Source organism: Corvus kubaryi, unplaced genomic scaffold (assembly GCF_017639235.1).
Source record: "Corvus kubaryi isolate FWS band 111438036 unplaced genomic scaffold, C.kubaryi_AGA036_p1.0 37397, whole genome shotgun sequence".
NCBI classification, from domain to species: domain Eukaryota; kingdom Metazoa; phylum Chordata; class Aves; order Passeriformes; family Corvidae; genus Corvus; species Corvus kubaryi.
Genome location: NW_024581136.1, coordinates 6,842,976 through 6,869,287, shown reverse-complemented (window position 1 = coordinate 6,869,287; position 26,312 = coordinate 6,842,976). Strand labels below are relative to the sequence as shown.

The 26,312-nt window shown below is 40.8% G+C and overlaps 1 protein-coding gene across 7 annotated transcripts in view; it reads right to left on the bottom strand.

Annotated features, from left to right (window-relative positions):
- The window catches only part of LOC121670924 (U2 snRNP associated SURP domain containing), a 51,600-nt gene extending 25,346 nt beyond the window's left edge, over positions 1-26,254 (bottom strand). Inside the window, exons 1-13 of one of the 7 annotated variants that reach the window (XM_042041879.1) lie at positions 19,517-26,254; positions 11,611-11,658; positions 11,164-11,181; positions 8,721-8,819; positions 7,511-7,625; positions 6,977-7,110; positions 4,880-4,947; positions 2,877-2,971; positions 2,758-2,793; positions 2,575-2,657; positions 2,029-2,194; positions 1,402-1,613; positions 416-459 (exon numbers count right to left, since the gene is read on the bottom strand). In XM_042041879.1, the coding sequence (XP_041897813.1) occupies positions 416-459; positions 1,402-1,613; positions 2,029-2,194; positions 2,575-2,657; positions 2,758-2,793; positions 2,877-2,971; positions 4,880-4,947; positions 6,977-7,110; positions 7,511-7,625; positions 8,721-8,819; positions 11,164-11,178 (1,067 nt within the window). In that variant the 5' untranslated portion in view covers positions 11,179-11,181; positions 11,611-11,658; positions 19,517-26,254. Of the gene's footprint in view, positions 1-415; positions 460-1,401; positions 1,614-2,028; positions 2,195-2,574; positions 2,658-2,757; positions 2,794-2,876; positions 2,972-4,879; positions 4,948-5,734; positions 5,777-6,976; positions 7,111-7,510; positions 7,626-8,720; positions 8,820-11,163; positions 11,182-11,610; positions 11,659-18,801; positions 18,898-19,516 lie in introns of those variants that run through there. The other 6 variants (XM_042041876.1, XM_042041877.1, XM_042041882.1 and 3 more) reach the window with 6 other exon arrangements.
- Positions 26,255-26,312: the final 58 nt, after the last annotated feature.

The window sequence follows — 26,312 nt, the reverse complement described above, 5'->3', positions numbered from 1 at the left end:
GGAAAAAAAAGGAGAAAAAAAGGAGAAAAAAAGGAAAAAAAAAGAAAAGAAAGAAAAAGAAAAAACCGCACAGCTGCATCCTCTGTACTCAGAGGTTTATGTCAGGACTTATGCTGTGTCTGTAGACAGTATTTCACCCTAGTGTTCACTCACAAAATTACCCTGCATCTATCTCTAGTGCTCAAATTAAATGCAAAAGATAATTACTTAATTAAGTCTACTCTCACTTAAAAAAAAGAGTTAATAATACAAGAATAGTTAAGACTGTAAACCACACACATTTCTTTTAAGTGTCATAAAACAACCATTGCTCAGTCAAGCCATTACCTTTTCCACAACATCACCATTTTTCTTTAAAATTCCGAAGGGGAAATTTTCTATATTTAGATCAGTAATAATAAAGAAAAACATGTACCTTTCTGTTGGGATAACCACTTTGACTATGGCTTGCGACAGAGTCTGTATATGAAGTCACATCAGATAATAAACATAGAATATGTGAGTATTGTTAACAAGTAACAAGCAAAAATATACATATGCAATGAAAATACTACACATCTATCACAAACTTTGCAGGCAATCACTGCTGTGAAGTTATAACTAAGCAATTACACAAAATTCCAATGGTTGTGTCAGTGAACCATGAAGGTTCACTAATTGCAAAGTATCAGAACATTCCCGTCAGAATGTACATTGAGGCACTGAATAGGAACTAGTCTGAATATATATATAAGAAAGGAGTTCTTAAGTTTATGAAAAGATTCTAAACTATTTGACTTGGATCACGTTGGTATTACTTTATTCCCAAGTCTTACAAAAACAGCCCTAACATTTAAGTGTCATTCAAAGAATCAATAAATTCTTACAAATGTAAATCAAGTTGGTTTGTGATTTCAAGATACTTACCCTTTTATCAGCTAATATTCCACAAAAAGAAAAGTTTGAAAACTGACTCCATAAGTAGCATAAAATACTTACTCAATGTCCAGATTAATTACCTTCTACACAAAATACATCAACTCTTCTAGGGTAAAAATAATGCTACCCAAATTAAAATGTAGGATTTTCTACAAGGAAAACAATTTAGGTACTGCAATTTGGCAGCCAAGAAAAGGGGGGGACGTAGGAGAAAAAAATCCAGGGAGCCTGGAGGGGGAAAATGATAGCCAGATTTTAAGCAGCACTAAATTAACAAAGAGCCAATATACTGTACCCTAACACAGACATGAAACAGGTTCAGGAATTAAGTAGGTTCCCTTGGGCTACAGCAGGGAGCCAGAGAATTTGCAGACTAAGGGCTGCCAAAGTCAGCCTCAACAATGCAAATCTATGAAGCCATTGAAATACTGTCACAGATGTAGTATATAACAATGAGATACGGCCCAGGGTACTGTAAGTTACCTTCTCAAAATCTTCCTTGTTTTTTGGTGGTGGTAACATTGGAGCATTAGGATTCTTCAACCTCTCCCTAGGCTGGGCATTGAAAGGCAGTCCTGACGGAGGAGGTGGCAGGGTATGCTCCATCATGGAAGGCGGAATGTAGATTGGATGTGGTGGTATAGGTACAGCTTTGCCCCAACCCAGCTTCATTTCAAACGACATAATCATCTTGCCTGAAAAAGTGAAAGAAAAAAAACCCTCCATCACCATGATGGGATAAATTGGTTCTGCCTCACTTGAGATTTCTCCTTGTTAAGTGCGGCATTTAGGTTTGCCTGCCAGAGTTTACCTTTTGATTCCATTGTTGATTACTGTTATTACATCTATCAGACTACAACACAGGCAAATGAAGGCCTATTACACAAATGTTTTATTAATCTTCCCCCAATGTCTGTCTTCAGGACACTACAGTACACAACTGTTATAGTTTGACAACATTCAGTTGCCAGTAGAACAGTCAAGTGTAAACTAAAATCACTGTCAGACAGGTATGTACTGGAGCCACAGAATACATGTCACTTGTCTGATAAAACAACCTGAAAATGTCTGCAAAGAGAATTACAGCCCTGAACTGAGAAATCAGTTTACCATTTAAATTCTTCAATGCTCTTTCAGCATCTCTCCTGTTCATAAAGGCAACAAAGCCACAATTCCTCTCTCTTGCTCTTTCTTCATCGGTTCTTGGCCACATAATTTTAACACTTGCTAATGGTCCAAAGCGGCCAAATTCTTGACATAACATCTCTTCATTCATCTACATGAAAAAGAGGTAAAAGTTAACATTTTGCCACTGCATTTCTGTGACAGTTGTTCATGTTATTGTCCAAGTGTCAAAATTTTAATTTTTTCAGTTTCTTGAAAAACAATGCTTCATTGATACTCGCCTAATGCAATCTACTACAAAAACAAGAATCTATAAAACTGCACTTTTAACTGAGCACACTCAAATTTTTAAGATATGATCCACCTTGCTTAGAGATATCAATGGAAAAAGAATTTTAACTGAGCTGGTGATTTGTAGTCTAAACCTTAACTTTTCAGCATTATGTACAGAGTATTTATTCCAATGAATATTGCAAAAAAATTCATCTGGGCCCAAACATGCCAACACTGCCTCCTTGGCTCCAAACTTACCTGAGGATTGATGTTTCCCAGATACAGATTTGTTGTGCTTGGATCTCCAACATCATGTGATCCTGGTGCATAATCATCCAGTACTAAAATAATGGAAAAAAACAAGCAAAAAAAGGAAGTCATAATCCCTGCTATGCATTTAAATGACAACATTAAATTGAGTAAGAAAAGAATCTGTATTACCACCAGATGATCTGTTTCTTCTTGAAGGAGCATCCACTGAATATAGAGAAGAAAAATATGTACAATTCAGTCTACAAATCTTGTAGCCCAAACTAACATAAAAAATAACATCTACTTACTTGAACGACGCTGCCCATCTGAATCAGACTGGGGTGGTTCAAAACGACTCAATCTACCTTTTGTTTTGTGCCTTTCATCACGCTCCTCTTGGATTCTACAAAGCAAGTTTAAAGTAAGCAACAACTTAAAATCATTCTGAAGTTTGTATTCTGAAATTTTGAATGAACTTCGCAATTACGAGAATTTTTAATATGAAACAATGAGTTTGTTGAAACTTCCAAATTTCTAGTATGTCTGAATTTCTGTTTCATCAACTGGAATGTATCTATCAGAATTATTCCTCATTCATACTGTCAGGGTATTTCATTCTCAAACAAAATTGACTTGGTTTGAGAAGCAGCTTACAAGAGCAGAAGTAAGAACTGTGCTCTGAAAAAGTGACTCCAACGCAACATCCAACTGCCAGAGGTCCGCTGACCACTCAGGTGGCTTTTCAAGAGGCACACAACTCCTTAGTTTCTATTTATGCTTCTAGCTTTTCTAAGCCTTACTCACAGGCACACCCACATGACTATTTCCAGAATACACTGGATTTCATCTCAGTTTTTCACTCTGAGGACAGTACTCACACAAGGATCTATTTGGCTCCCTGCAGTCTGGCCTTAAATCCTGATATGAAGATACTGTATCCCAGGAATACAAGGCTGGCAGCTCAATTCATTTACACCAACTAAGGAACACGCAGCAGTGAAGCTCAGGCACTCCCCACAAAAGCCACATACAGATTTACAATGTTGTACCTACTGCTTTCTAATGCACACGGATTCATTTGTTTTCCATCTCTAACATCAGGATAAATATATGACACTCAACTGCACTCAATATATGTGCTGCTCTTTGTTGTATTACATTTGAAAGTGAAAGAATCTGCTTTTTCAAGCATTATCCATCTTGCTTTTAATACTAAGCAAGTTGAAATAAGTCTCTAGACTTGAATTACAACTCTTATTTTTGCATTATACAAAAGATCAAGCTCCTCCTACAAATTCCTCTGGATATAGTTTAAAAACACTGACAAAGCTTATTCTTTTCAAGTGTGACAGACATTTCAATTGCCACCAATCTCTCTGCTACACCCCGTACCGGGTTTGCTGGGCAGGTTTTGGTAGTGGGGGGCTACAGGGGTGGCCTCTGTGAGAAGCTGCCAGAAGCTTCCCCCATGTCCGACGAAGCCAGTACCAGCCAGCTCCAAGGCAGACCCAACAACAGCCAAGGCCAAGCCCATCAGCAATGGTAGTAATTAAGCTTAACTAAGTTATTTTAAGCTAATTAGTTATATAATTTGTTGTGGGGTATGCCCAGCCCTTGCCCTGGAGGGATCTCTGCTGAGATAAGAGATTTCGCAATAGCTCAGCAGGACTCCCTGGAAAGGCAACCACTTTGGTCATGGCGAGGAAAGACAGACCTACAATCCTTTGGGAGACACTATGCAGATTTCATCGTAACCCATTGGCCTGTACCCATCCCAGATCCGCTGTAATCCATTGGCCTTTATTGATCCCCTGTATCCCTATAAAAGCAAGCCCTATGGGCCCCTGTGGCGCAGAGAGAGGGTTCCCGTCCCTGGCTCTCCCCTTCGCCGGAGGGGACCCACAATAAAGCTGCCTCTGTGCGGAACCAGCCACACAAGCCTCTCGTCTCTCTCTCTGGTCTGGCTTGGCCTGGAGGCTGCCCTGCAGAGCTGAGCTGGAATCACGAGCTGATAATCACTGAAGAGCTGACAGCCTCTGCAAGGGCTCCTCTGCCAGCAGCTGAGGGAAGACACCGGGCCTCGGGAAGGCGATTCCTTTCGGGAACATCTCCCCGGACCGGTCACCTCTTCCTGGGTCAGAGCCTCGGACCCCCATCCCCAGCTGTAATAATTTCCCAAGCATTTAGGGGAGAAGAAAAATAAAAACCTTCCTTGGGAAACAGCTTAACAAAAATGATCCTAAATACTGTCTGTAAAACAAGGCAAAAACCTTGGATTTTGTTTATTTACAGTAAAAACTAGCAAACTTACTGCTTTAATTCTTCTTTAAAAAGTTCCAAATTACTCTTTTTCTTTTCCTTCTCTCCTTTCTTCAAAGGCTAAAATTAAAGATATATAAAACAACACTTCAGAAGACAAAATCAACAAAATTAAAAATCATATAACAAAACTTTAGATAATTTCCATGCATATTTTACCCACAGCTTTCAAACCAAGTAAACTACAGGAGGAAAAAAAAACAAAAAAAAAAACCCGAAACAACAACCAAACAGACTTGAAACATTCAGACTGAGCGCTATCAAACACAAAGCTAGAAAATATAAAATTAAGGATAGTTGAAAATAAACTTTGTTACTTGTCATTCTTACAATGCAGCACATGTGATCAAACACTCTCTCTACTACATACACATTTAAAATAACCAAGGCATTTTGTCATTTATTCCATTTGGAAACCAGGATGCTGACTACACCCCTAGCAAACCATCATGCTCTAATGAATTTGACAGATGTGTTTACATATATATGTAAATTATTTTACATATATATATTCAATTATTTTATCCACAAACATTCTATTTGAAAAGAATTTCCTTCTCTTGCTTCCTTTTGGATGTAAATACAGTCTGAAAAAACTGTTACTTATAAACAGTTCAAGATCCTCAGGAAAAACACTCTTGAATGACAAAGAATATGGATACTGCAACACTACTTTTTTTTTCTTTTAACAGTAATATATGTTCCTTAACTAACTCATGTGAAATCTTATCTTCAACAACATTGTTTTTATATAATCAAATTTAAATGAAAACGTTTCCAATAGGCAGACATACAAAATATTTGTGTTACACACTACAGCTTTGGAAAAACTGGACTTCCTACTCACCCCAGGCAAAGTTGTTTGTTTGTTTTTGTTTTTGGGGAGGGTCTGCCAAATAAATAAAATCATTTTTACCTCATTATCTTCAATCACCATTGGACAGGGCAAGTGAGTAAACTGATTGCATTACTTCACAAGTATTTATGAAAAATTTGAAAAGCAGTAATATTCTTACAGTACAAACACTTGCATAAGACAGAACAGAGCTCAGAAAAATAAAAAAATGATACAATTCATTTCTGTAACTGTAGAGCTTTACACACAATGAAGATCAAAACTGCCATCCAGTAGTACCCCACTAGTCTAAAACTGACATTGTTTTAAATCTGGAGGGAGGTTATGATGGAACTGCCCACAATTACCACATTACATTCATTTCCCACCCTAACAGGCAGCATCATACATGTTTCACTTAAGCTTTAAAATTGTAGTAAGCTCTATTAAAAGACTTTTAAGACATCAAAGACATTCATTACACATACACAGCAGTAACAGTAATCATATGCAATTATCACTTGACTTGAAGACTCTGTTTGTTCATAGTTCTAATATTTTCATTGCTTTTTATGATGAGCCTTGGTTTACAAAAAAAAGAAAAAAACGAAAAGCCACCCCAAAAACAAAACCAAAAAAACACCCCATCAAACCATACAGAAGACAAAATAAACTAAATAAAGCAAGGTGTTCAGCTTCAAAACTGTGCAAGTTCTAGAACTCAAAGAGGAACTTCTAAAGGGACTTCTCAAACTTTACCCCCCCCCCCCAAAAAAACCAAGCCAAACCAAACCAACAAACAAACAAACAAAAAATCAAAGAACCCTACAAAGAAGAACTTGGATCAACACAAAGGTCAATTTATTTTTTGGTTTAAAAAAAAAAATCAAAAACAGATGGTAGCAAGAGGAATTGAGAAGAATTGCTTCTAAAACCTCAGAAATTCTCAGGACTAAAGAAGCTGTTACTTTGCAACAGTCACGAAATCCATATCCATGAGAAGTTTGTCCAAATTAGCAGGAACACAGTAAAAGGGCAGTGCAGTACCAGGTGTACTGTGCCACATACAGGGCTCCTGGGCCTCTGCATTTCATCACCTTCATATCTGCTATAGGTCCAGGCAACTCAAAATGTCCACCTTCTCTCAGTATGTGACACATGCAGATAGAACTACTCTGCAAAGATCACATGGCCCTTTTCCTAAGCACTTCTAAATACATCAGGATGAAGTTAAGATTCAAGTAAGAAACTTACAGGCTTTTTGGTTTCTATCATTAGGAGGGATGGAGGTTTCTCATTAGATGGCTGACTTGGTTGATTTTTTTGATCTGAGAATCGGGACGAAGGTTTATAGATTTTACCCCGTTTTTCATCTGTTTCATGCTCCTCTGAAATTAAAGGCAAGTTAAAAGCAAATTTTATTAACTAATGCTGCACAACACTGTTCATTAGAAAGAATGCTGTTCTTTAGTTTTGGTCATTCAATTCAATATATTATTTAATTTTTAAAAAGCTGATAATACGAATTTTACATAATTTAACATCTTTTACTATGAAGAAAAAGAACTTAAGATCAGGTATTCTCAACCAAAGCACTTTTTCCTCTTATGGTTAAAACACAAATCACGCCACTGCCTACCTCAGTCAAAGCATGAGGTAGATTTTAGCATCAAGTTTTCTTTTCTGCTTCCAATGTAACGTATTAATTTTAAAATGCAATTCAAAGCCAATCTTCATCTTTACTCAAAGCCAAATGACCCACCACCTCCAAAAAAAGATTAGTTATACCTTTAGATGCATTAACGATTCCTCCTCTTACAAATGTTTTCACTTTATTACCATCACCTCCTTCAAAGGCAGCAAGGAATTCTTCATAGATTTCTGCAGCAGCCTTCTCATCCTCCTACATAGCAAATGTTAATCTATTTACTATCATCACAGAACAACCTTCAATAGACAGTTACTCTTAAATTAGCTATGTGACATTCCTTTTTATTTTCTAGAGTTCAAGCTACAAACTGCATCAAAGGAGTTTCAAATTTAGACAATTCAAATTTTTGAGAAATGTGGGCAGAACACAGCACATAATACGCTAAGCCAGTGAGGCTGTGTGCTCCACTATGCCTGTTCCTTTCCAAGAGTTTACATGGCCATTTAACATTCAAAAGATGCCAAACAGAATAGCTCAAATCAAAGGCTTATGAGCCTGCAGCTTTGCTGGCCTCAGCATGACAGAACAGTGCCCATTCCATCTCAGCCTTTACAATCAACCCACATGGCTGAACGAGATCAACAACAGGATCACCTTTCTGTATTTCCCCGAGAATAAATTAATTCAATGACTTAAGCTGAGACACTAAATTTAGCACTATCATGATCTTCAGGCCAGTATTTCCAACAACTCAGCAGAAGATAAGCCATTAGAATACAGTACAAGTTGTGCATATAAAGTTCAAACCCCAAAATTTTCAAAACTTCCACCTTACCAACTACGAGATACGTACTTCCTGAATTTGGACACCCCTGAGTAATCTAAAATACAATATCAAATTTTAAGGTTTTTCTTAGTTCCCAATACAGTCATTGGACAAAAAAATGTTACAGAACTAACAAGGATGTGCACTGAAACAATTTCAGAAACAACAGGTACTCTTCGTAATTACTGAAATCCAATGATAGAGAGCAAATGAAAAACAGAAAATTACCTAAGGTGATGGCTGTCTCCATCCTGAGCAATACATCAATGGATTATTGTAATTCCCTATTTCAATAAGCCAGAGAACTTGATTTCTCACAGAGAAGCAAAGAGGAAGCCTGTCTCTATCTCAATGCCATGGATGTCAAAAAAAAATTATACATGTAAAATACAATTTACTTTTGCTTTTAGAGAACTACAATTATCAAAATTAAGATATCTGGTGTGAAAGCTGGTTGCAATCTAAAAGCAAACTTATTTCAGCTCCGCATACAACATGAAATTTTCATTATATACCCTTACCTTCTTTTTTAATTCTTCTTGTTCCTTCTTGCTCAGAGTCCGTTTAGCAGCACTCATTTTGCCAATACTGAATGCTTTAAGTTTACTTTCCATTAGAGGCTGCAAAGGGAGTAAGAAGACAGACATCAAACTGTTTACAAAACAATGCTACTTTTGACCTTGGCCTAGACCAGTAACTCAAATAAAACAAAGAAAAGCCTCCCTGTACTTATCTCTGAAGATGTCATTATTTAATACAACTAAAAAAAAATTAAATCGGTATGGTTTTTTTAAACAAATCATCCTTGGTTTAATGAGAGACCTTTTAATACACCATTCAAACACAGCTAAAATCTGAAGGACACTTGCTGTAAGAGCCTGGACATTTATCACTGTGCAGTGCTGCAGTTTCTAAACCTTCAGAAATACATGATTTGCACTACAGTTCTTCCCCCTTCCCTCCCTGCCCCCTCAAAAAAAGTGACTATTCTATTTTGGCCAGAAAAATGTTTGTGCAAGGTTGGACAGGTAATGGAACAATCAAATGGATGCTAAATTTCAGTTGTACTTCAAGGTAAAAATTAATAGCTTTGCTGAACAACAAAATGCATTCTAGAGGTTTTCATCTATTAGTTAAATGAAACAAAAAACCTCACATTCAGCTCCTATATTCTTCCAAATTTCTTTCCAAAACCCTGACAAAGGAAGCACTCCACATAACAGTAATTTCTGGAGTATGGAATTAGAATTCTTAAGGCTCTATTCTGGTAGTTAACAGGCAGTAAAACATCACGAGAAGAAAGAAACAGGATGGAGAGCATGTTCCAAAGACATGGGCAGTGGGAAGTTAAATGAGAGAAAAGATATTTCTCTGGAAATTCCTACCTTAACACAATAATTCATGAATAGTCAGCACAACAACAAAGCCCCAGAAGAACAAAACCTAAGGTATGAGCCTTGTCTTCAAAATATTTATGATGCTCTTACATAGAGCACACAGTGATGCTTAAAACCATGATTTTTGCAATAACAGTTCTTAAAAAAAATCAGCTCAATAAAACATCAAGACAAATAAGATGAAACACTTAAACACTGTATTACGAAAAAAATTCCGATAGCAACTGGAGAGAGTTTCCTCCAGGAATAATTTTCTTTGTAAAGAGTTTTATTTCTAGTATCAGCTTCCTATTCAAAAGAAATTTACATAAAAAAGCACCACGAAAAACAAACTGCTTGAAATATCTTCAGTTTATAATTCCAGCTCAGCATCACAAACACCTCTTAGATCTGTGCCAAGCATATGACCAAGGAGCTGGTATTTCTTTGAAAGTGTTCCCTGCTTCATCACTGAAAGTAAAGCTATCAGTCACAAATTTATGCAGTGTTGTCTGTGAAGTTATCTGGTTTATGACACTGTGTTTGTCAACATGAGCTGCTGTGACAGGTTTATCAGGAGCTTTTAATTCATCTCCCTGTTTTTAAATTTAATAAAATCCAGTCTTCCAGTAGTCTGAAAAACAGCAGTTTCAGTACGACAAACAATATACAACCTTGGCAAAACACGAGCACACAGCTACGGCACAACATTGCAGGCAGAACAAATACCACACTCCTACCCAAGGCTTATCCTGTCATCAGAAAATAATCTCTCACAGTAATGTTATAGGATGCCTGTAGATCAGCCAAATAAATATTTGTTCCAGTGACATAAGGGAAGCAGCTGCAAGATAAAAGAGTTCTGGCACTAAGATCTGCTCAGTTTAGAAGTGGTTTTGGGGAAAAAAACACCTTCTAAGTGGTAGGAGCAATATAAAGAAGATTGAACTAATTTATGTCTGCTAGTTAAGATTCCAGTGAGCAATTATAACATATCATTAACCATATGCAGCTTCACAGAATTCCTAACAACAGAACTATACAAAACTTGAAGGTCTTCCTCCTTCAAAAAATGCAAAATACTGTGAAAAGTGTAAAGCAAATGATAGAAGCAAAGAGAAACTTGCAGCTGAGTAATCAAATCTCTGTATGAAAGCCAACTTCTTTTTAAACAGAACACTGCATTGACTGTAAGGTGGCACAAAGCACTGAAGTCCCAGTTCCATCAGCACAAAATTCTCAGAAGAGATTTAAGAGAAATTTTCCAAATTGTAGCAAGTAAAAGCTCTCAATAAAACAAGCTACTTCTTTATGAAAAGTTTCTGCTATCACAACTAGAATAATGGTATCTTACAAGCAATTTAACAGTTGGCAATTGACTTTTGCATTTGAAATCTTGAAGAAAATCCAAATCACAGAATGAATTGTCTGGTATTAACTCCCAGTTTGGCTCTTGCTGTCCGTTTTCATTTTAGCTCAGAAATAGGTAAGTCTTCATGCAACATACCAACCTCACAATCAGGCAAAGGTCTCTTCACTGAGGGAACAAGGAGTGGGGTGGCCAGCAAGACCAGGTTATTACTCTTACCTTTTCCTTTAACATATTCTATTAGAAAGAAAAATAAAGGATGGAATTAGGGCCATACTGTCTCAGCTTCGAGAAGCCAACTGTGTATGAAAAAGCACTTCAATATCCCATGACTCTTAGGATTGATCACCCGTTATTCTCAAGCATTCCTCAGTTTAAGAGACAAACCTATACAGAGTCCTTGCAGCTTCTTTCTGTTCCAGTACCTATTATGGATGCAGTACCATGCAGCACAGCTTCCTACACTGGTGCTTGTTTTGAAAGTTTCAAGGAGTATTTTTAAACATGAAATCAATGGCTCATTTGCAAACACCTACAGGTTACATACCCAATGCACCAGACTCTGCCTGTAGCAAGTAGTTTTCTTTAAAAACAGGCCTATTTTGAGTTTGTGGGTTTGGCTGGAATTTTTGGGGGTTTTTATTTGTTTAAGTGTTTTGGACTTACATGTGAATCAGCAGATCCAGTGGTATGTACTGCATCTGGCCCTCTGACCTGAGGAGAGAATGAGGAGGAAGTGAGGCACACAACAAGAAACAGACAAACAATCTCTGGGGGCTTTTTTCAGTTCTTGGAATGTGATTTTCATTTCTCTTTTAACATCCAAATACACAAGAACAAAGATACACATCATGTATTTTAATGATATATCTGACCAGGTCACCTCAGGAACATGTCAGTATAAGGCAAATAAGGGATTAAAGACAGACCATTAAAAACATCTGAATTTCCACAGCTGGATTTTATAAATATGTCACTAATGGCACCACTGGGAAAAAAAAATAAGGTTTTTGCATCTTCAAGAGTTGTCATTAAAGGCCGTTAAAGATTACATAAAGTGCTTGATTACATTTGGCTTACTATAAAATAATTTCCAAAACTGCTCTTACTATATTGTGCATAGATGGAAGCTGGCCACCTCAAGAACCCCAATTTGTGACTAGGTACTAATTGACAGTATTACTTTAAACTCTAACTGAACTTTACCATGTAAACCAGCATACATACAAAATCAGGTTTTAAATAACGTAATGCCCAAATTCCAGAAAACCTGACATAACACCTACTATTAAGATATTATTGCCTGATGCACAATTCTTACCTCAACTTCAACGGTTCTGGCATCAAACTGACATTTAAGTCAAAATAAAACATTTCCATTAGCTGAAATCTGTTCATTAGTTACAGAACATTAGCATTTCTCCTTATTAGCAGGAGTTTATAGTTTATACCAGAAATAGTAATATATGATGCTCATCTCCAGCTTTTCAAAACAAACAAGCACCAAATGCTACTCTAGAAGATAATTTACTAGACCTCATTTTCATTGTGCATCCTGCTTTTCATCAGCTAAGACAGAGACATTTCTCTTTCAACAAGTATACTCCTATGTTATACAGTAAAATCAACTTAGAAAAAAATGGTCTTCAACCAAAAGCAGTTCAACAACCAGAATTAAATGCGCAAAAGTAAAGAGCAACACAAAGATACAGCCCTTCCAAGGAAGAAGCAAAAGGCTTCTAGCAGTATGTTTGGAGGTTTTTTTTACAAAGAGAAACGGGGGAGGGAAAAACCAGAAAAATAATAATGTCTTCCTCTCAAAGACCTCCCAAATCGCCTTACTTGCAGCACTGTACATGACTCACAAGCACATCTTTGCACAGAAGCTAGTAACAAGTTTAGTACCATGCACCAGTAGCCGTTTATTAGAACACGCATGGAAGCAAGGATCACAAGCATCTTTTACTAATGCCACTTCCCGCAAACTTCTCTTCTTGTGTACTTGGTGCCGGAATTTTTTGTGATTCACAACTGCCTATGGCACTCAGATCAGTAATCTGTTATGCACAGTTCTACATTCTGCACAAATGTAGCTTAAGGAAAGTTGTCCTCTCCTCAAGAGTTTATGAATGTATAGCCCAACATCACACAGATAAAAGAAAGACACTGTGCAAAAGAATTCCAGAGCATGGAAACAGCATTCTTCCTGCTGCCAGCTGCCACCCTGCAGCAACCAACACAGCAGCTACAATTCCAGCCTTCCAAAAAAACAATTTCAGACCTGCAGTTAAAAAGATCAAAGATGGAGTGATACAGTGGTGTCTGCCTTAGTGTACTGACACAGATTGAGCACTGCTCCAGGAAAGGAGCTTGTCTGGCAACAGCAGAATGGAATGACCATTTCCTGATTCTCTACAGCTGCTTCATTTATGGAAGTTTCAGAAAGCAACTCCTCCCAACAGGGGTGGTGCTGAAGCTGCTTATTGGGAGGACAAAACCCAAGGCATTACACAGAGCAACAAACAGTAAGAATGCTCAGTACAATGACACATTATCCTGAGGAAGAACATAAAAAAAGTAAGACACTAAATCTGCTTCTCCAGCAGCAAGCAGATGATACTGCTCAGAAAGGCTTCAGTCCACAGCAGCACACAGAGACTCTGTGGGAGTACAGCGGCACTCCCCAGTCCACCTACAGGGACCATGGCACTGTGCAGCCACTCTGAACATCATACGAGCAGCACAATTTCTATTAAGGTACACTCAGAAAACTTGGAAAAGCAGTTTTAGCTTTCAGACCAACTTTACCCCACAGTAACTAACACCTTTGGACAGCCACATTATCTTCCTCCTTCAACAATTCTTGTTTTTCAGGTCTTCCCTTCCTATGCATAAATTTAGTTCTACCTTTGCTACTACTCCTGACCATCCAAGCAACTGTTCTGACAAAGCACAAGACGAAAAGGTTCTTGACAGAATTACATATTGCTATCTGTCAGTTTCTAAATAGCAGTTATTAAAAGAAAAATCGCAAATTCTCACAACACTGCACTTTGCATCCATCTGCACTGCCTTGACAAAAGGGGCCATTTTGTTTCCTTAAGAGTCAGACCAGCTGCACTGACTCAGCGGAATCGGAGTCTTTCTAACACAGAGAGAAACATTTTGTAAGATGTTGCCCACCTGTGTTCAAATCTGGAGCAGGATTATTTTTTTCTGCTCCCATCATGTCAAGCAGCTCAACTGAACTTAACTGCTGAAAGAAAGACACACAAAGCTCTGCCCTACACGTGATGAGATGTGAGGACAGCTCCCTCGTGTTCAAAATGCCGACAGAAAAAATGCAGTGAATCCATCTTTCAGCCACTGCCAGCATAAACATCTGACAGATGCCTTCTTACTCCCAATTCATTGCATTTACAACTCTGCCTGAAAACTACCTTTATTTTCTTTTTCCTCAACCAGACTATTTTACAGCTGGATCACTTTTTCCATCACTTTCACTCTGCACATTTCTCAAAGCATATGCCAGCACAGCTGAAGTGCCATTTCAGCAGCCTGCAGTAAAATACAGCCCTGTCAAATCTCAGTCCTGGAGGTCAGGTCACCCAAAGCTTCACTACTGAGTCCAGCCAACTTCATCCAACCTCCAAGAGAAAAAAAAACAAAACTTCAAAGGACCATACAAATGAGATTTATGACAAACTTCCATGAAAATGCCAAAGCAAAGTCATCTCTGAGATTCTGATGTTTACATTTCTGGCAGCTTCATGGAAGCTTCCAAGCAAAACAAAAGAGAACGGCTCCTCAAAATCTTCCTTCCTGCCCACAGTTCACATGGCCACAAATCCAGCTCTTCATGGTTTCTCCAGACTTAAAAATCTCTTTGTAAAACTGGCATGATCATGTTATTTCACAAGTATTTAAAATATGCTATATTTTACAAATCAGTATACAATAATATATATACAGTATACAATAATATATATATAATAGTATGCAATAAATATTTTAATTAATACTGATGTCATTTAGTGAAACAACAAACAGCAACAAAAACACAAAAGCTGCCAATAAAACCCAGGAGACAATCTGTGGCCTTCTAAATGGTGAACGGTATTTTTCCAACTGTAATGGCTACAACTTAAAACATAAATGAAAGCCCTGTCCTTGAAAGAACCAACAGCTTCAGAGTGAAATGTTTAAAAGAAACTCTGATGAAAGACACTCCTGCCCTGTTTCAACACCTTCCATTGATCCTGCCCCCATACTGAGCAGCTGCTCATGCTAAACTACAGCGGTGTTCCTGATCTACCTGATCACCCACGAAAGGGAGACATGGGGAGGTTCAGCCAAACTATTTCCCAACTCATAGCATCACCCTGTTGCCCAAATCATGCCAAATCAACCAAAGAGGACAGTGTTTGGTAGGGAAAAAGTAGTTAAGGCTAGCACTGGTTTATGTCAACACTAACAGCAAGGAAAAACAAATGGGAACACATAATAAATTAAGATGTCAAAAGCCAGCAAAAAGAGGTTTCCAGCTTGCCTTATCCTTTTTATTCTTCCTTTCTCTCTAGAAAGCAAGTGCTTGAAAACACCTGCAGATTATGTTATGGCTAATGTATTTAGTCTTTAGAGTTGCTGGAATAATGCAGATTACTACTAGTCCCTATGTGAGTAGTCATAACTTGCAGACACTAAATAGACAGCGGCTTTCTCCAGATTAGAACCTTAAACTCAGATGAACAGGTACAGCCTTTGGAATGAAAAAAGGAAAAGTACAGCTTGGTCCAAGTGGATTATTTCTTCTGCATTATGGTACACAATCTGAACAGCAGTCTATGTAAGAGCAGTGGCCATGCCAGACACTCACTATTCTCAGAAGATACAATAACAAAATGGAAGAGCCACCGAGCAGCTAAAATTTCATTACGTAAAGATAATAAGTGAACATCTCTATCTGTCATTTCAGAATCATGTCCTATGCCGATGTCCTGTGCAGTCTTCAGCAATCTCTATTTTCTTTAATTATCCTTCTTTCCTACTTGGATTTCTGGAAATCTCAAGCACAAATTTTGCTATTCTAATCTCAAAGTGCCAAAGGAATAGTTAACGCTTTTGCAACACATTTCACATGGGAGACTCTCAAAGTTATTTAGCAGCTGCCAGTATCACACAAAGCAGCTGCCACCACAGCGATGCAGGCACGGAGGGCTCCCTGAACCTGTACCATCTCCAGCAGCGCTTTCCAATCAGTGCATCAAACAGATAATGCCTAGCTGAAAAGATCTGATTTTACAGTATAAATATATATATAATCGAAATAAGTGGGTCAAATTCAGTACTTGGACACTGAGACTGAAGAAAAAAACACCAACCATTCTGAAGGGGAGAAACCATTTTATTTCAGGCACTAGGTCACAGTTCTTCACAGAGCACAGAAAATAAAAGGTTACTGTGTCTTCCCAGCAGGTATCTAGAAGCCAGCAAAGGCACATCTTGGAATTGCCACTGAAACATATCCTATGGAGTCTACGAGATATAAAAATAATTCTACCTGCAAAACAAATATAGCTTGCAAATACAATGCACCAGAAGATGCCTACAACTTCAATTTTAATTATGTAAGTAAATGAATACTAAAATGCTTTGAAATAATCAAAAGGTCCAATAAATAATTACTTCAAGAAATTGAGCAAAATGATTATCTGCTCAATTGTTAAACCATAAACATTTTCATACAGGCTCAACTAAAAATACACAATTTAATCCCTGTGTGAATAAACTAATTAAAACAAGAAACATATTACTAATTTCAGTACCATTTCTTTCTGCAGACATCTGAAAAGTATCTCTATGTTTTAACATATCACAAGCATTCATAGAATAACAAAACAAAAGGTACCAAAGGTACCATACACTGTTCAGCCCCTCAAGATTTCCCAAGATTTACTTTTTTGGAAATAAATCCCAAGAGATAGGCATGCCTTATTTTATTTCACTTTTCAACAGAAACATTCTCATGGATCCAAGTATGTACTATCCCACTTTCTCTGGCACATAAAATAATATTGACAAGAAGAAACAAGCAAGATCTAGAATGTAAAGCATGGGAAAAATAGTGGTGGAACACAGCATGGATGTCTGGAGGAGTGGGAAACCAAGGGATGAAGAGGAAGTGCAAGGTGGTACAGGTGCAAGGTGGTGGCAACGCAGGTACAGGACCTTCTTAACAGGCCCTCACAGATAAACACACATCTGACTTTACATTCCCTAGCTGTCCTACTGATTTCCATAGGATGGATGAGGGAGTGTGAAGAGTTAAGTATCTGCACATACTTCTGCAGAACTGACATCCAGGACAGAAAACAATTCCCATAAATTAATTATTACTGTATATTAAAAAAAAAGTATCATCAGTACAGAAACAGTAAATTACAAAACAAAAATAGTCTATAATGTAACTGTGAAAAGAAAGGAATCAAATCTGGGTTGGTTTTCTGAACCACGTTATCAGCTGCATTAATCAATAATTAATTATTCTATTTCTAATTGTATTTGAAATCCCAAAATGTCTTATTCCCTGAAAGGCACTGCCCACAAATTAAGACTATTTTACTACTCAGGTTTTATGTTCAGCTCTTATTTGCCATTCCAAGCCAAAAGCAAGATTAAAAAAACGTTTCTTGGCAATATTGGAACAGATCATAGAAGGGAAACAAAAATAAAACTCTCCTACTCTAATAACTGAGTAAACATGCAAAGACTTTAAGTAACTACATTTCATTATCAACTACATTGATAACTACAGTTTCTTAGCAGCAAAATAAAATATAAAAAATTTTAAATAATCCTGGCTTTGCTTAATAAAAAGATGGGCAAAAATTATTCATTTATAGCACTGGAAGTTCCTGAGCCGAAACACGGCTTCCACCTTGAATGATTTACACACTCACACACCAAAACCTGGAGGATTTATATAGTTCTGACCTAAAACCTGAAACGAAAGTGAATGAAAGGGAGTAATCCTCAAACCATCGGCTACCAGTGCATCCCCAAAATATCTTGCCTTCTACCCTCCCAGCAGGAGGGATGCTGCGAGCGCAGGCAGCTCTGGGCTGTGACCACCCGCTGGTTTCAGAGCACAGGTCTGGGCCAAGTCTGCCAGAACTGCTGCACTACCTGTGCTCCTGGGCTGGAAATCCACCCAGCAAGAGCTACAGGAAGTAGAGCGGGCACAGTGAAAAGCGCGGGGAACGCCACGGCAATTCTACGAAACTTGTAACTTTATCGCAATTCAAAAGAACCCACGCCATCTCAATTCGCCGTTTTCCTTCGCACTCGCAAGTTGGAAACTAACCCTGCGCGGGCTTCAGCCCACCGGGGAGCCGGGGGTGGTGGGGAGAGAGCAGTGAAATGAAACCCGTCGGTGGACACGGCTGGGGCTCGGTCATTACGGAACAGCCCGGGGCTAGCACCCCAACCCAGGGACTCGCGGGCCGGCACAGCGCCTCCGCCGGGCCCCGCGCCTTCCTCCACCGGGGCACGGGGACACCACGGGAACAGAGACGTGCCCGGGGCGGTCTCGGGGAGCGAGGTGCCCCGCAACAGGCGCGAGACTCCGAGCCCCCTTCCCGCCTCCCACCCCGTCCCGGGGCCCGCGGTCACCCCGGGCTCAGAGCAGGAGCAGGCCGCGCCGCCCGCGCCTCGCCGCCCCGCCGCTACCGGGCCCCGCCGCCGCGGCAGGGGGCCGCAGGCCGTGGTCCCCGAGCGGAATGGAGTGGGCCACTGGCCACGCTTCCCGAGCCGAACGGAGCGATCCGCGGACCGTGCCCCAGGGCGGAGCGGCCTCACCTTCCCGGCGGGTTTCTGCGAGCCGCCGGGCGCTTTGTCCGCCATCTTGCCTCTCCCTTCGCCCAGCCCCGGCGGCGGCCAAGCGAGCGCCGATCCCACCGAGCCCGCGAGCGGAGGGCGCGAAGCCGATAGCCGAGCCGCCGATGGCCCCCACCCCCCCGGCGCGGCAGGGCCGCACCATCCGGAAGCAGCGCTTGCCCTGGACATGTAACAATGTGAAATGGAAAGGATACCGTTTGGAACAACGTGAAACCTTACATCTAAGTGAGCAAAGTCCTTGAATAAATAGTGACGAGGCTAGCACAGCAAATCCTCCGTTACTGGGTTTGATATCACACTACAACTGCAACTTTACTGAACACTGTTTAACTGGGGATTACAACCAGCGGTCACATTTATCATGAGTCTTGCATTCCCATGCTTTCACGTATTTTCAGAGTGGAGTATGCAGGGGCTGAAACAATACTTAAGGAAAAGACACGAAGATACACAGAAATTAATAAAAACTTTAATCCACCACCTGCCGACTCCCACTGCCCTGTGAGCGGCAGGAGGGAGCAGGGCCTGTGCTAACAACCACTTGGGGCAGCGGAGAATGAAGGTTCCAGAAGAGGAAAAAAAAAAAAAAAAAGCAAAAGGAGAGGCTGAGAAGGGTGAGAAGGGCAGGGGCAACTACAGAGTGCTGAAAGTTTATAAAGGAGGGCAAAACTCTCACCGGCTGCAGATGTGCGTCCAGCTGTGCAGGGACATGGTCTGGTGAGAGCTGCTGCTCTGCCCGCAGCTGTGTCAGGGTGAGGGCTCAGCTGCGAGCGCTTCCATGGCAGCTGTCACCGCGTGTCACCAGCACCGAGCTGGCGGTCAGGCCGGGGAGGGCACAGCGGCACGGGAGCGAGCGCCCACGGCGGGCTGGAGAACGGCCGGGAAATCTCCCTCAAAGGCGGAGGACGCTGCTCAATGTGCAAGAACAGCAGGGCGGGCAAAAGGAAGAGCTACCAGGATTTCCGATCCCTTCAGCTGCGCAGCAGCCCGGCGAGACGCGCAGGCGCCGACAGGGGGCAGGCACGGCCCGCGGCGCGTACCCGCCTGAGACGGCCCATGCCACGTAACGCCACTCCACCCGAAATTACACGAAAAATGGCAAAATACAAAATTACGATCCCCAGGCGGTGCTGCTGCGGCAAAGGCGAGGCGGGGAGACGGGCCACGCGGCAACTCGCGTTTCTCCGGCGGTTGGACCCTCCTGCCGCCCTCCGCAAAATAACGTGGAATATTCTGGTAACGGAGTGGCAGCTGAGGCTCCAGAGAGAGTGGACGTGTATCTAATACACCTCAGCAATGACGGCGATAAGCGCGTGCTGTTCCCACGGCTGGCACGGTGCTGGGTCGCACCTCCACCCTGGAGGAGCCTGCACGGCTCCCTTGGACAAATTTGAGGCGGAATCACTGAGGCTTGGAAGAAAGGAGGGGGAAAGAAAACCCTTGAAAAAACGCATTGACAGGCACAATTCTACCAGTCTTTTTAGGATATTTTGAGCCCCAAAGTTTCCCACAGAGGAACCCTTCCACATGAAGGGGTGGCGTTGGCCAAGCAGCTTTAGGGATGGATTAAGCAGGATTTACTGCTTCAGAATCCAAGCCAAGCCCTTCTCTTCCCCATCTTTCTCCCTGTTTACTTGAGAACCATTTCTCTAGGTTGCAGAGACATAGGATAAGTATCATCTGTGACCTGCTTTTGGGGTGGATTTTAACATAGTAGCGCAAACGGGTGCAGCAATGAGTCAAAAGCAAACCGGCTGGGGAACTTGTACTGGCTAGAAAAGGCATTTAGGGCCACAGGAGAAGACACTAGATGATGCTCAACTCTCCTGGGACTGTATTAATAAACCTGTCATGAAAGAATGACTGACACTTCTGGATAAAAAACAGACATCTAGCTGGAAAGAGGAACATGCCCTTGGATGATAGAGTTTTGGGGCCAATAATGTTTAGAAAATTTGTGCTCCATTTGGCCTCAATCCCTTTATTTTATCCACCTCATTAATCCTTTTTAATTATCCACCTCATTGTTCAAATCCTCTGTTTACTGCTTAGCCTCTAAGCTCTTTTGTAATTAATAAACTGCACCAAATGAAGAGCATCACAATCCAGAACATGCTGTGAAAAACAGGAAAGATATAGTTAGAGTTGCAAAGGTCATCTCTAAAGATAGTTTTTCAGAATGAACTGTATTCCTCAATCTGTGCTATTTATAACACATTGCAGTAGTACAGTAGCACTCGTGTACAGTTAGTGAATGAGAACACATGTCACTGTTTTGGGCTTAATGGGAGAGCAAGGACAGGAAGGAGAGCAGGAAGGAAAGGAAGCAGTGATATGCAGAAATCCAAGGAGAATTAATGCTGGAAAGTGTAGGCTACTGATAATAATATTTAAAAGTAAATTGTAGACATTTTTCATTATAATGCAGTTGGTCTGGTTGCCTGTAGACCTGGGGATTGTTTATTAACTGTTGTTACAATGACAAGTATCATTAGGCAATATACTTGGGAAAATCATGAATTATCATAAATAATTAACACTAAGCTACATTAAGTAAACCACATGCTGCAGTGTGTTACACTTGTCTTTCTGGCTGGTTTTTTCCCAACTTTCAGACAAAAGATCTCTACTGCTCTCACTCCAGGCCAGAGCACAGAACTGCTGCAATTCTTTTGCAAAGGTGGGTGTGAGGGAATGGGAGAGGGAGGATTTAGGGTGCTGTGGAAGTTTCCTACACTGTGGCAAAGGAAGCATGTTTGAGGACATGGGGCAGGCAGATTATGAGTAGGACAGAAGTGTAGCTGCTGGGTGTACAGGTTTGTAAGTCAGTAGTTTCATACTTTCCTGTTAGTTTCACAAAGTGGCTCATGGATCACTAAAGCCACCGGCTGTGTGTGTTCCCCAGTCCTTCAGGGTAGTCTTACAGCTTCTTCCCTTATTCCACCCTCCATCTCTTCCGATTCCTGACACTGAAAACCGCCAGCTAGGATTCTCAAAATAGGCAGCTGCAGCTCCCCCGTGCACTCGCGGGTTGCTAGGGAGCTCTGGAGGCGCAGCGCCGAGCCGAGAGGTGGGCAGCACGCACAGCTGGAGCAGAGAGAGCATTGAGATGCTTTAGCAGGGGCCACCAGAATAACGGAAAAGAGCCAGAGGGGCTGTCTGGGAGAGGGAAATTTGGCTCTCAGGTTCCCAGCAGTCTGGACTTGCTGCCAGTGCTCCGTCTGCTGTCCGTCTCCTGGCAGGAGCCATTTCTGTGTTACTCCATCTCTCAGTGCCGGTGCTTTACCTTCCCTCACTTGTGAGTCCTGTTCTGCCATTCAGCAGCTGCTTTCCCTTCCAGGACCCCACTGCTCTCCTGGGACACGTCTTACCAGGGAACCTGGGTTTTTTCTCCCCCTGGGATTCCTCAAGCAGTGAGGCACATTATACAAACCAGTCACAGGGGCAACACCTGACTTGCACTGTGTGGCTGAGAAGGGTCAGTAATTTGCAGTGTAGTTTCCAGGCATTAGTGCAAGTATCAAATGAAGGCTTAATTCCAAAAGTTCTCCTGCAGCTTCTTGTCAGAGAGAATTAGCTTATGTGACTGGAATCCAGATGTGCACATCTATCAGCTGTTTGAAAGCATGGAAGTCCAAGATGAGTGCAATGCCAATCATTCCTTTGCCATACTCAGAGTCCCTCCTGTCAGGTTAGTAACAGCAAGTAGCAATTTGTGCTCTGCAAAACACTCCCACTCAGCACATACAAACAAAACAATTTCTTAGTCATGCACTTTGTAAGGGAGGGTTCAGTCCTGGAACCCTTGCAAAGGATAAGTTGTACTTTGCTCTTACCATGAGCCCCTGGAACTGGGACAGTGGTGGATTTTGACCATGGAAAACATGAAATAGGCATCCATCCAATATGTTATTCTTCATCATGGTGAAACTAATTTCACTGCAATACTTACATTCAGATTTGCTGCTGTCAATAAAAAGACAAGTTTTACCTCAAATCTTTCAAAACCAGGAACTTTCAAAAGACAACAACCAAACTTTCAGAGAAATTTTCTTAAAATGTGAAGTATTTTTCCCAGTTTGCTGTGTTTAGGTTCTTTTCAGATGGGTTTTATTGCTGGTTTTTAAAGCATAAAGGGTACAAACCTGAAGATATTCAACTTCAAGGTAAAGAGGGCAGAAAATTAGAAGCTCCTGGTCACCAAGACATTAAAATGAACATTGCTGTGCAACCATGATGGTGTTGGTTACTGTTATTCCCTTTAACAACATCTACCTTTTCTCTCCTCCAGGTGAGGCTTTAAAATATAGGTATCACTTCCACTTTTCTTTATCCATTAAAGAATTAGGTTTATAAAGTGTAAGTGACCCTAATTAGTTACTCAAGAAGAAGAAAGTGACCCAAGGATTCCTGTTTATCCAGTTTTTAAAAGATGGTGGAGTGGATTCTCCAAAGACAGGTTAATCTCTTCAGTATTAGATCAAAGTACTGTGCCTACTCAATTATTACAAAGTATTGTAATCACTGCAGTAAAAAGTTACCCATCAAGCCATTATTTGCAAGAGATTGATACACATTCAAGAAAGGATAAAAAAACCCCACAGAACAAAAGGAGCATTTTTGTATGTCTGTGTATCTCTTCAGATGTTCTCCCAGAGAAACTGCAACCATGAGGTACAGCAAATAAAGTCAGATGAGGCTAAAGCTTCTCTTTCTTTAGTAGCTACTCTTCTTAAATGGAGCCAAATTGTATCCTCTCTCTTGTCCAGTGAGATTCGATGGAAGATGTCACAACAGAGTCGGATTTACTACAAAGATTTCAGTGAAGGAGAAAAATCTAGAGGAAAGTAAGTGTTTTTACTTAGATAAAACTTCTTACTGAGAAAGAAATAATCAAAATCTGTTTTAGAAGTGAAGATTTAAAAAGAAAAAAGAAATTATACAGGCAGAGTTGTACGGTAGAGGATTATGTCAAGCAAGAGCTCGTAAGGCTGGTATTTGCCAGTGTGAGTGATTTGAATTGGGTGAGGCTAAAGGTTTATCTTCAAAAGTATCTTAAATCTTCCAAACACCACCACTGCTTATTCCCATTAGGACTTCCTCTCTTTTTAAAGTTTTTTAAGTTAGTTTTTTTACTTATACAAAACAGCTATATATAATAGGAGGGCCAAGTACAACCTCTTCCCCAGTGTGCTGAGTATGTTGAAAGCAAAGCATGCATTTAGCTTTTTTTTTCCCCCCTAACCAAAAGGCATAATTTTACTGGGTAGGGTTAAAGTCATTTAGAATATTTTTTACGGCTTTTGATATTCCAGACAAAATAACACCTCAGAAAGGACTTCAGTGTAGAATGAAACAGAAGTATAATGTAGAAACAAATTCACATTTGGCATTTCATCACATCTTTTCCTTTGGGTCTTCATCCAGCACTGATTAACATTATCTTCCATTACTTACCTCATTAGGCAGTACCTTCATCAGTCTTTTAACAGTCTTCTAAAAGGTTATTTGGAGAGAAAGCCTGCAGAAAATTCTACACACGCTAAGAGAAACCCTGGTATATGCTGACCATGCCCTTCTAAATATAAACTTTGGTTAGAGAAATGCAGAGTCTTCTTCATGCACTACATTACGTGGACTCCTCTCTGTGATCTCCAGATGTCCTGATTCTCCCTGGCTTACCACATAATAGTCATGTAATACTAACCTTGATGGACTAGATATGAATAAGAGGCTATTTTGAGGTTGTAAGTGCTTCAAATTGTAAGGTTCCCTGCACACTATCCCACAGCTGGCTTGGGAGGAGAATACTTAACTCAATGTAATATGTATGCAGTAGCCTTTATGAAAGCCCAGGCTGTCCTTGGAGATCATTCTCCCTGAGAAGAGTCTGCCTTGGAAAAAAGCAAAATACTCAGATCATTAGCAATGAGTTCCATAAATGTAGCTGCTAAAGCATTAATGTGTGCCTCCACCAACACCCAGACAGTTCAGTGCCCACCAGAACTGTCCATCTTGAACCACAAGCAAACCCTGCCTGCTCCTCCCAGCCTGGGCTGCCACAGTGGGCCATAAACCCAGCGGGTGTCTCTCCCAGGAAGCCAGGCCATACCCCAGAACTCCCTGAGGCAAGAGGGCTGAAAGCCTTCCACATCCCTGAACGTCAGGAGACTGCAGGAAAGTCAGAACGTGTCAAATGAGCCCTGCTGCTGCTGCAAGGCCAGCAATTCCCAGCCAGGAGTGGATGCTGTTGTTCTCTAAACACCATCTGTTGCAACAGCTGCTGGTGGCTTTCCAACAGCCTCTTTAGCCCAGGTCTAAAACCTGATTGCTCTCAGTCAACCACCCCTTCTTATCTAACACAGATGAGAGAGACTGAAGATCATGGTCACTTTGGCCCTTTACCATAGGGCATGCCACCACAAATGGCAGTGCCACTTAGGGACTGGGAGACAGGTTCACCAGAGCCCTACTGGGAGTGCCTGCGTGTGTGGTGTGGTGGGAGCAGGGCAGGGGCAGGTATTCTCTAGCTAAGAAACTCCCTCCCCACCGTTTGCATCTCCAGGGATGCAGCAAACAGTCCAGCATCTGGCCTGTCTCTTCCTCTGAGTGGCCTCATGAGCAGCACCTGAGAGCAGCACCATGAGAAGCCTGACCTCTACCAGAGACTGAGCAGCTTCCAGTGATCCCCAAGAGCTTTTCCTCTCCCTAAATCCCATGCTGCAGAGCCCATGGGGAGCAGGGCCCCTACTCACTCCTGAGGCTCACTGCAGGCAGAGCACTCCCCAAGGCGTGTCCGCTTGATGTGTCCCTGCACTCCAGCAGGCACCCCCTCTAAAACACATGGATATCAGAGCATATTGGGCCTGCTATCTGAAAAATGCCTTTTGTTCAATATTTTGCTCCTCATGTTGGCTTTTCATGTTCTGCACTGTTCAGTTATATTTATTTTCTTAGCAGGTCTCCTGTGTAATTTTAATGAAGATTATAAGCAGTGTCACCAGTCTGCCCTACTTTTGAATGAAAAATGCATTGAAAATCACTTTCAGCAACACACTTTTGAGACTTTTTTCTGCTAACTTAAAAAAACTTATTTCTGATTGCCTCCTTTTTCAGAAGATTTTTCACATAGTCATGATTCACTATCAAATAGAAGATTTGTAATTAGGCCAGGATGTCCTAATTACACTTGACCTCAGTTTATACCATTTGACCACGTGTGTATCTCTGAATATCACCATATAAAACGTACTTTTGGAAACCGAGAGTTATTCGATGTTTAAGACCATCTGAAAACAAACAGAAAGAAAACACATCGAAGCAGCAAAGAGCAATCCCTTACTCTAGTTCCTACTTGCACCTGCATTAGTGACTTACCTTCTATTTCCTTCAGACGCCTTAAGGAACAGTAACACCCGTACAGCGCTTTCCCCCGTATTTTTATATTCTGATTATGTAACTGTGGTGCTTGC